Consider the following 10,960-nt stretch of genomic DNA (forward strand, 5'->3'; position numbering starts at 1 on the left):
CGTGGAACGTAATCTGGGCACCGTCAACCGAACGTTCTCTAAACGTTGCAGCTGAAACTTCACAGGAACATTGTTGGAAATGATAAATATTTGTTATTTGAACGTTAGATTAAAGCTGTAAAACATTACGGGAACTTCAGCCAACGTTGTGGGAACGTTTCCTGTTTAAGCGTATAAACAGAATAAGCAGTAAATGATGGTTAATTAGATAAATGTACGTGTAAAGTGACAAAACAAACAGAATAAACGTGTGAACAGAGTGAGATTGATGCAGGATTTACACAGAAGAACTTAAATCTGCTTTGTTGGCGACTTTTTCATCATTTATTAGTTTCACAAAATTAACTTTACTTTGATTCTGGGAGGTTTTAATTTAAAAATCAAGCCTTAAAATGTCTTGTTGCCACTTGGAGATTTAACTTTTCTCTTCTAGTAAATCAAATTTTCTGGGTTTTTTGAGTGAGATGATGCTACAGGTGATGTTTTATAAATACTTAGCTTTCTGATTTGTGGGTGTTTCAGGGGAACCTTGTGAACTTCCTCCGGACCAGAGGACGGTCGGTGGTGAACTCCGCTCAGCTGATCCGATTCTCTCTGTGAGTTTCTAGATGACTTTACTGTTTCCGTTCGGGTCTGTTTACATGATTCTGTGTGATTCTGATGAAACCCGTGCGCTCAGTGACGTGTGTGAAGGGATGGAGTACCTGGAGTCCAAGAAGCTGGTCCACAGAGACCTGGCGGCTCGCAACGTCCTGGTTTCTGACGACAGCGTGGCCAAAGTCAGCGACTTCGGGCTCACCAAGGTCGACTCCAAGACGTCGGATAAGGCCAAGCTGCCGATCAAATGGACGGCGCCGGAAGCCCTGAAGAAGGAGGTCAGTTTGAGAAGCTGCTGTGGTCACGTTTCCTTTACCTGCGTTTAAAACAAATCCACATCAGATCATCCACAGGTAAACGTTTTCCTGATGGCAGCAGTTCAGACAATTCATGGAGAAGGTGTGAGGAGTCCCTGATGATGCTCAGGGTCAGACTCCTGGATTTATAACAACTTTACAGAGTATGCACTATCAATAGGAGGTTCTTCATTTGTTCCCTTCATGCAGAAGTTCTCCACCAAGTCAGACGTTTGGAGTTACGGCGTTCTTCTCTGGGAGATCTTCTCATACGGTCGACAGCCGTATCCTAAGATGGTACGTAGCTCCAGCACGGCGGCATCAGTGTGTGTTTACAGTTCACAATAACTTCAGTATAATCAGTGAAATCATGCAAACGGTGACGACGTGTAACCTCAGTATCAACACTTGTGTTTATTATGGAGCTCTTTGGTTTTAATTCCTGGAGTAATACGTCAAAACATGAGTATATTAGTTATTTTGACCCTGAAGGAATCGTGTCTAGAAGATGATCCTGGTGTCAAATGTGGATTTAAATGATCCTTTCATTATCTAGAACTTGTTCTGACCAACCACCATCACACATGAGCCTTGAACGTTTACCCAGAATGCACTTGTTAAAGTTTTCTCTGGTGAATTATGAGAAAACAGAAACACATCCAGGATACCGATGATTGTTTCTGTGACTCTATGTCATTAAACTGCTGCAGTTTGACTGTTCACACGATGATACATCCCATAATACTGATGCTTAAAGCTGGTTATAGTTGGTTATGGTGACAGAACTCAAAAGTGTGTTTGTCTGCTGCACTGATGAAGTCATGAGGCTCAGAAATGATGGAAAAACGTAACGCAAATTAAAAAATACTGACCTTTTAGCCCAACTTTATGCACTTGGAGGGCCTGTAACTCTGAACACATTCATAATATGAAGTTTAAATGTTGCACGGCTTCATTAAATAAACTAAAGTTACTGCACATTAAAAACCAGCTGATTCTGAGGAGGTCAGGTTGGAACTTTTTTCAAATTTGGTTGATTTTTTTGCACCAATGCACTCATTTTGCTTCTTATAGGAGTTAGATTAGAAGATTGAGACCAGTCTTAATCACATTTGATAAATATGAAGCTACAGTCAGCAGCTAGTTAGCTTAGCTTAGCATAAGGAACAGGAGGAAACATGCTGGGACTCCATCCAACTCACTAATTCGTACTTTAAATCTCTTTTAGCCAACAAACTCTACAGTGTAAAAGCTGCGGTTAGGGTGGTTTGTTATGTGTCGAGTGTTTGTTTGTCAGGCGACCAGCCGACGTCTAATTCTCAGCAAATACGATGTTTATTGAGGTCACAGCATGTGGCCTCTGCAAAATGCGACTCGTCGTTTTCCTGCGTGAAAGGTGTCGGTGTTACGTAACCGTGTCACCGTGTCACGCCAGGATTTAGCGGCGTGTCAGGCGGTAGGTGTGTCAGTGGAAAAGCTGCCAGGACGGCGTTCAGATTCGTCAGTGGATCAGCGTCACAGAGCAGGAAGCCGTGAGGATGGAGGTTTAGCAGACAGGAGCTCACAATAGGCCCTGTGCTGCTGCTGCTGAATAATCTCATTGTTCTCCGGAGGTTCGTTAATTCACTGACGAACATGCAGCTGGAGGAACAGGAAGGTGATCATCACCTGGGATGTGGGTTTTAAAGCAGGTGGGCGTAAACGGGCGAGACAGACCCAGAAGAGCAGAACGTTAGGAAATGACGTCAGTTGAACGTCAATGTGAGATCTGGACCGTATTCTCATTAATACGCTTCCTTTCATTTCACAATCAGAGACCTTAAAACGCTCTTTACTGGTTTATGTTCCCGAAAATCCCCCCAAAAATCATCTTGACTGGCTTATAAATGCCTCTGTGATCAAATTTAAGTCTCAGCTGTGTATTTTGTACCCACAAACTTTAATTTTCTCATCAATTTGTCACCAATATTGGCTATTGGCTGCACATTTCATGCAAATTTCTCAGTTTTTTCCGCTATCTACTGTTTTCAAAATCCACTCTAACAACAACTTCCAGGAAGCAACCTACACGGTTAAAATGTCAAATTTTGCTGAATATTTAAAGATTTAAAGGATCAGGCAGTGATGATGTGCGTCCACTGGATGTGTCGCTTCAACGCTTCACATTTATTGTGGAGAAAATCTTCTATTTAATGGTAAATTGGTGATAAAAAAATATATATATTTATCCAGTGAAAAATACAACATTTTTGGTGTTTTATTAATGCATCTGTAGTAAAAATAAATAAATAAATAAAAATAACAATAATAATAATACTAGCATTACAAAAATAACATTTAAAAAAAACAGGATATTTTTCTCTTATTTCCTGGTAAATATGTAATTATAATTTTTTTTTTAAATGCATACTTGCTATTATTTAATATTGTATCTATAGTGAAAAATACAACATTTTGGGTATTTTATTGTATGTATCTATAGTAAATAAAAAAAAATAAAATAAAAATAAAAAAGACAAAAACAACACCATAATATTAAAAACACTAACAATATTAATAATTATAGCAAAGAAAACAACAACAAAAAAATCCAGTCATTTTCCTAAACTGCAAATTATAAATAAATCTATAAAATAACAGAAGGAGTTCTGGCAGCTCGTTACCTGGACTTTGTTCTGTATTTAATAAACTGGAAGTTAATCAGTGTTTAATTTAACCTACTGACCTAAAATAAAAGCTAAATGTTGTTTTAATCACTAAACTAATTAATTTAATCACAAACAAAGACACAACAACAATTACACCAGCTCATAATTAACATGTAAACGACCAGAACATGGCGGCCCGTGGAGCGTTTCTGAGTCGTGGTTACCAAACGGGTCTGTGAGGGTGAATCTGAACCTGTTTGTCGCTCTGGAGCTTCTCAGTAAATCTGGTTTGTGTCGTTGCCAGCGGCCGAGTTCAGACTCCGGGATCAACGGGATCAGGCAGCTTTAAGTTGAAGAGCGGCTCGTTCTGCACGGCACCGATGTCTGTCCTGCTCCCTGCCTCGGGTGGTGTCCTTTTAAATGATTAGCTGCTAATTACAGCCCGTTTAACGCACATGCAGTTCAGTACATTTCAGCTGTGTCTGATATTAAACCACTGGACTGTTTATTCTGGTGCTACAGCTTGAAAGCAGCATCCTAGCAGGTCGGGCTGCAGCCAGCTGATCTACTTTATACTCAGTTATGTAGATTCATCAGTGGTGTTAGGATCTGTCTTCTTCTGGTAAAGTTACCTCATTTTTTAAACTGTTTGAGATTTTGTACAGAACTTTGTTTTATTGAAAATGTATAAAAACTGAGCCAAAGTATCGTAACACTTGTGTGCCAGCGAGATAATATAAGACTAACACGATCCAAACTTTATTAATAGAGTAAAGTTTTATTCATAATAAACGTTGGATGGATGACAATGAAACTTGTTGTAGACATTCGGGTTCCTCAGAGGATGAATCTCAGTGACTTAATGGACTGTTTTAGCACCAACAGGGTCACACTAATGGTTCTGAACTAAATGCAGCGATAACTGTTGGATGGATTACACTGAAACTTGGTGTAGACGTTCATGCTCCCCTCAGGATGAATTCTGATAACTTTGGTAAACCCCTAATTTACGTCCTCTGGGGTTAAACTGTCATTGTGAGCAATACAAATATCTGGCTTAAGACAAGATAAAACTGTATAAATCTGGTCCAAACCTTGTTGATAGAATAAAACTTTATTCATCATAAAAGTCAGATAGATCAGTTGGTGCAGATATTCGTGTTCCTCAGTGGATGAATCTCAGTGACTTTAGAGACTGTTGTAGCGCCACCAACAGGGTCACACTAATGATTTTAAACGAAGTAACTGTTGGATGAATTACAATGAAACTTGGTGCAGACATTTGTGTTCCTCAGAGGATGAATCTCAGTGACTTAAGTGACTGTTTTAGTGCCACCAACAGGGTCACACTAATGGTTTTGAACTAAATGCAGCGATAACTGTTGGATGGATTACAATGAAACTTGGTGCAGACGTTCATGCTCCCCTCAGGATGAATTCTGATAACTTTGATAAACCTTCAGTTTATTTCCTCTGGGGTTAAATGTTCATTGTGAGCAATACAAATATCTGGCTTAAGACAAGATAAAACTGTATTAATCTGGTCCGAACCTTATTAATAGAATAAAACTTTATTCATAATAAAAATCGGATGGATCAGTTGGTGCAGATATTCGTGTTCCTCAGAGGATGAATCTCAGTGACTTAAGTGACTGTTTTAGTGCCACCAACAGGGTTCCTTTAATGGTTTTGAACTAAATGCAGCGATAACTGTTGGATGGATTACAATTAAACTTGGTGCAGACGTTCATGCTCCCCTCAGGATGAATTCTTTGGTAAACCTTCAGTTTATTTCCTCTGGGGTTAAACTTTCATTGTGAGCAATAAAATATTCAACTTAAGATAAAAATGTATTAATCTTGAAGGAAATTCTTGTCTAAAAAGTAGAAAAGCAATAAGATATAAATATGATATAAAACTGAAATGAAATAAATAAGATAAAATAAGATAAAAACAAAATACAGTGCTTTACATAAAAGTGAAAAGTTGCACATATAATCAAAATGTGCAATAAAATACTTACGTCTGACTTTAGATTGATGTTGTATCCCAACAAAACCAAACCTGTTGGACTTCATGAGAGTTCAGATTTTACGTTTGTGCCTCACCCCTGTCCTCCTCCATGTCGCCGCTCTGCTGCAGTCTCTGAAGGAGGTGAAGGACAAAGTGGAGGCGGGATATCGGATGGAGGCTCCGGAGGAATGTCCGCCCGGCGTTTACCTCCTCATGAGGCTCTGCTGGGAGCAGGAGCCCCGCCGGAGACCCGGGTTCCCCAAACTGAGGGAGAAGCTGGAGCGAGAGGTGAGCAGACTGAGCCCGGGTTCTGAGCATCGTGAAGGAGTCGGTTCTGGTTCTGGATGCTGATCGTGGTGTTGAGATTTTTTCACAAACAGGATTCCAGCCGTCAGTCTGCGATGGAGACGCTCGCTTCCAACTGGACTCGGTTTATCGAGTAGATGGGACCTCGTTTGTCATTTTAAGGTTTAACATCTGGAGTCATGAATCTTCTTCAGTCTCTTTGGATCTGAGCTGTGTCACTTTCACTATCAGAGTTTTGCACATTGTGACATCCATCTGTGGGCCAATTCACCTACTCCTGACTCTCAAAAAGCCACGAAGCATCTTGCAGACATTCGTGCCCCTCAGAGGATGAATCTCAGTGGATTAAGTGACTTTTGATTTCCCCTTTAACGCCACCAGTAAGTTCATATTTATGGTTTTGAACGAAATGCAGCGATGACTGTTGGATGAACTGCAACAGAATTTGGTGCAGACATTCGTGTTCCTCTGAGGATGAATCTCAGTGGCTTAAGTGACTCTTGACCTTCCTTTTAACGGCACCAGCAGGTTCACGTTTATGGTTTTGAGCCAGCTGTTGCATGGATTGCACTGGAACTCGGTGCAGACATTCGTGTTCCTCAGAGGATGAATCTCAGTGACTTAACAGACTGCTTCAGAACCACCAACTGGTTTATATTTATGGTTTTTAATGGAAATGCTGCAACAACTATTGGATGTATTGCAATGAAACTTGGTTCAGACGTTCGTGTTCCTCAGAGGATGAATCTTAATGACTTAAGTGACTTTTGACTTCCCTTTAAATGCAACCAACAGGTTCACGTTTATGGTTTCGAGCTGAATGCAGCAGCAGCTATTGGATGGATTGAAATGAAACTTGGAGCAGACATTCATGTTCCTCAGAGGATGAATCTCAGTGACTTCATCAGCTATTTTAGCGCCACCAGCAGGTTTGTATTTATGGTTTTTAGTGAAACGTCGCAGTGACTGTTGCAATGAAACCTGACGCAGATGTTCATGCTCCCCTCAGGATGAACTCTGATAACTTTGGTAAACCCTCAGTTTATTTCCTCTTTCATTTTGAGCAATGCAGATATCTGCGGAACTAATCACAGGATTTTGCAGATGGTAAGAGGGCTAGCATGCTGAACATCACGTCTGCTCAACGTTAGCATGTTACTGTTGTCGCTGTGCACATGTTAGCATGCTAACATTAGCATTTAGCTAACTTAGATAAATCTTGTTTTGTGCTTTGTGTCTTCAGGTTCTGCAGAGCTGCAAAGCGAACAATCGAAATTAGAAGCGAAAACAACTCGGAGGAGAACAAACAGTCGCTATTTCTTCTTCTCCTCAATTGGCAAAAAAAAAAAAAAACTACCGGATATTAAATGTCTGCTGTGTGGAAATATTCAGGCTGGAAAACTGAAGCATTCCAACACTGTAAAATCTGCAATCCCAGTATTTCTAACAGAGCTGCGTTCAATACGATCAGTTAGTACGACGTAAACACTCACCTGGACACGGCGAGTTCAGGCAACTCAGGTAAAGGCTGCAGACTCTGGAGGAGACTCTAGAAAGGACCGAAATTTCCTTGAGACAGTTAGAAAAAGAAAACGTAGAGGGAACCTGATTAAATCTCCGTGGTAGAGAGTACAGTATGAAGTGAGTACCAGCGACCCTCTAACACTACATGTAGACGGCGTCCTACTGCAGCTTCACAACAGACCACCTACAGAACATTAAGGACCAGTTTGGATGTATTTTCTGTTCTTTATGCATTGCAGAGTTATTTGGTTTTCAAGCGTATATGCTGGATTTATTTTATTTATTTTAAATTCTGTGTATTTGAACTGTGTTTTATCCTGAGTGTGGTTTGTGATTGGGACTCAGCATCTGCAAACACCACATATTAAATGACTCCGATTGGATCGGAGGCAAATAATCCACAATATGTCTGTTTATTTTGAGTCAATGTCATAAACACTGTACTGCCGAAAGAGCAACTTTGAGCATCTATGCTTTATTCTGCAGTGGCTGTTAATGTTTTTTGCTAATGAATTCCACTAAAGCAAAAACATCATGAATGAAGACTCATATTTAACAGTGAAAGTGGCCGTTCTGTCCCTCAGCTCAGCAAAATAGTGGATAAAAATGACGACGTTTCATTTGACAAATCTGCTCGGCTGCAGAGGATTATTCATGTTTATTTATAATTTCATTGGGAATCTATAATTGTTTTGTTATTGCTGTTAAAACTTTAAATATTGTGCAAACACACAACAACAGTTTAAAATTAAACTTATGATAGTTACCGACAAGTTTATCGTTGAGTGAAATCATTTCTTAAAAGCTGCTGCATGAACTAAAGAAAATCTAATTAGAGCAAGTTTGTTTTTTCACGTTTGTCGACTTAAAAACTTGGGCTGCAAGGTGGATCGGTCGCCTCGCAGCTAGAAGGTCATGTGGACACCCAGGATCTTTCTGCGTGGAGTCTCCATGTTCTCCCCGTGCAGCGTGGGTTCTCTCCGGGTTCTCCGGCTTCCTCCCACAGTCCAGAAACATGCTGAGGTTAATTGGTGATTGTAAATTGTCCGTAGGTGTGAATGTGAGTGTGCTTGGTTGTCTGTCTCTAAGTGTAGCCCTGTGATAGACTGGTTACCTGTCCAGGTGAACCTGCCTTCACCCTGAGTCAGCTGGGATAGACTCCAGCCCCCCATGACCCTGGTGAGGATTAAGGTGTAGAGATAATGGATGGATGGAACTTTAAAACTTCCTGATTATAGTATTTAGTTACGTAACACACACACAAAAAACCCTTTTAAATAATGTGGAAATACTTGTTGGAACAACTCAATTTTATGACTTTAAAAAACCTTGTGTTCATGCTACTAAAAATGGGTTTTCTGAAGGTTTGTGAAGATGGAGTTATCTGTTTTTGCAAATGAACTATTTATTTTGATTCCAAACATTGTTGTTAGAGATGAAAACACATTTCAATCTACAGCAACTGTTGTTTTTAAAACTTTTTTTGTTGCATGTTTTTAAAGAGTTCTGTCACCAGTGAGCTGCAGGTTGGATCGGAGGACAAACTGTTGGGTTTTTTTTGTTTTTTTAATGGGATTTGTTGACTGGAACCATAAATATCACTGTTTTTTGTTTTTTTTATCTTTAAACAGCATCTTAGAGGTGATAATGAGCGACAGTATGTTTTGGAAATAACGTGTATTCTCCTGGAAATGTGATATTTTGAGTTCAGCCAGTCAGGAGAGCAAATGGGATTCAGTGTCTGTTATCGATATTTAAAAACAGTTTAATCAGAAATCAGTGATATTTGTATTAATGTCAGGGAGAGAAACTTACAGAAAAGGCATCAAACAGTATTTCCTTTGTGCATTATTGGACTTTTTACCTTCATTTGCTGCAGGCTGCTGCTTAAAACGAAGTATCTTCATGAACACAGGAGGTCAGAGATGATCTCGTGGACTTCTCTATATTTTTTAGAAACCAGTCCTGATGCCGTTTCTCTGCCACTGGTCAGAATATTTGGAGCAGACTTTGATTCAATTCATTCAAATGTAATTTACTGGGCAGGACTAAATCTGTGCTGCATGCAGCATTTATTACTACTTTCTGCTCCGTCTTTATTGGGATTTTAAGCTTATGAGAGTGACTTTGCGTTATCCTCCATCCTCCCGGGACTTCTTGCAGGTACAGAATGTTTTATGTTGTTTTCTAATCTGTAGGGAAACATTCTGGATATTCTGTTTATTACAGTTTAACATTTATTTCACAGAAGGTCGGACGCTTTTCAAGAGAAATGCAATTAAATGTTCTTTTATCTGGTAATGCTGAATATTTTCTCTTTAAATCTCACCGCAAATTGAAGCTTCCCCTTTTTTTTTTTTTTTTGTTGGGCTGTTGTCACAAAACCAAATTAAAGATGTCATCTGCTTTAAGTCTAGGTAAGCCTGGTATTTGTGAGGTCCTCAAGAGACGGAGCACAAATTGAGTCTTGATCCTCTGTCTCTTGTTATCATACAGCGGGAGCGACGGCCCTCCAACATTTGTTCAATCTGCTCCGTGTTTTTCTGAAGCGCTCTAATTGGATGAGCCGCAATTTTCAGCACAAGGATTTATAAAGGAAGCAAATGTTTAAAAAAAAAGAAAAATAGCTGAGGATGAGTTTTACGTTATTCAGTGAAGGCTCTGACGTGTGTGAGGATTCCACCGTGGTACCCATCATGTTGGTCTAATAGGTTCTAAGGTGCACGTTTTACTTCTTAGCAAACCTCCTGCAGCAGCCTTGACAAACATACAACGGTGAAGACTGTCACCAAAAATTGCTGCAGTTGTTAAACCTGAAAGAACACCTCGTTGGGTTACTGATGAATCTATTGTTGCCTACAATATGGAGAACAACGAGGTTCGTCAAGATTCTCAAAGACGAAACACAAATGAAGCAGGTTTTATAGTGAACAGAAACTCAAAGATGTATTTTCATTAGACAGTAAACAAGTTTAACCCCGTATGAGAAATGTCTAGTGTTGCATCAACTCATCTGAATTCAAATTCTAGTTGTCGTGAGCAAATGAAACTGACTTGCCAGCCTAATTTTTCTTCATGTTGAGTTTAGAATTTTGAGATTTCGACCAAATAAACTTCCCTCAGAAAGTTCACATTGTGTGTTTGAGGCCCTGCAGGTTAAACAAATGCGGTACTGGAGACATTGGCACAAAAGTGCAAGATAAAACTTTCCTAAATAACACCGAGAGGAGCCTCATGGATACTAAGAACACATTCGTTGGTCAGATGAGAACACGATAAGTTTGGAGTCCAGCAGGTTTGGTGTGAACCTGACCATAAAGTGTGATGATATGAGGCTGCTTGAGTGCAGAAGGTGTTGGGAGATGACATTTATAGATGTGGATAAACCAAATACTGGCTGACAAGATGGAGGAGAGGAATACTCCAGCATGAGAACTGTCCAAGGTAAGACTTTCTACAGAAGAACAACGTAAAAAACCACGATCTGGAGAAGTGAAGCACGGTGGTGGCAGCATCATGATGAAGCACGGTGGTGGCAGCATCATGATGTGAAGCACGGTGGTGGCAGCATCATGA

At 39.9% G+C, this 10,960-nt stretch overlaps 1 protein-coding gene across 1 annotated transcript in view; it reads left to right on the plus strand.

The window, feature by feature from the left end:
- The window catches only part of matk (megakaryocyte-associated tyrosine kinase), a 19,208-nt gene extending 11,420 nt beyond the window's left edge, over positions 1–7,788 (plus strand). The window contains exons 10-13 of the mRNA XM_008302180.1: positions 523–596; positions 680–875; positions 1,104–1,190; positions 5,684–7,788. Of these exons, the coding sequence (XP_008300402.1) occupies positions 523–596; positions 680–875; positions 1,104–1,190; positions 5,684–5,905 (579 nt within the window). The 3' untranslated portion in view covers positions 5,906–7,788. The remainder of the gene's footprint in view (positions 1–522; positions 597–679; positions 876–1,103; positions 1,191–5,683) is intronic.
- The last annotated feature ends 3,172 nt before the right edge of the window (positions 7,789–10,960 follow it).

This window comes from Stegastes partitus, unplaced genomic scaffold, assembly GCF_000690725.1.
Source record: "Stegastes partitus isolate 25-593 unplaced genomic scaffold, Stegastes_partitus-1.0.2 Scaffold1771, whole genome shotgun sequence".
Classification (NCBI taxonomy): domain Eukaryota; kingdom Metazoa; phylum Chordata; class Actinopteri; family Pomacentridae; genus Stegastes; species Stegastes partitus.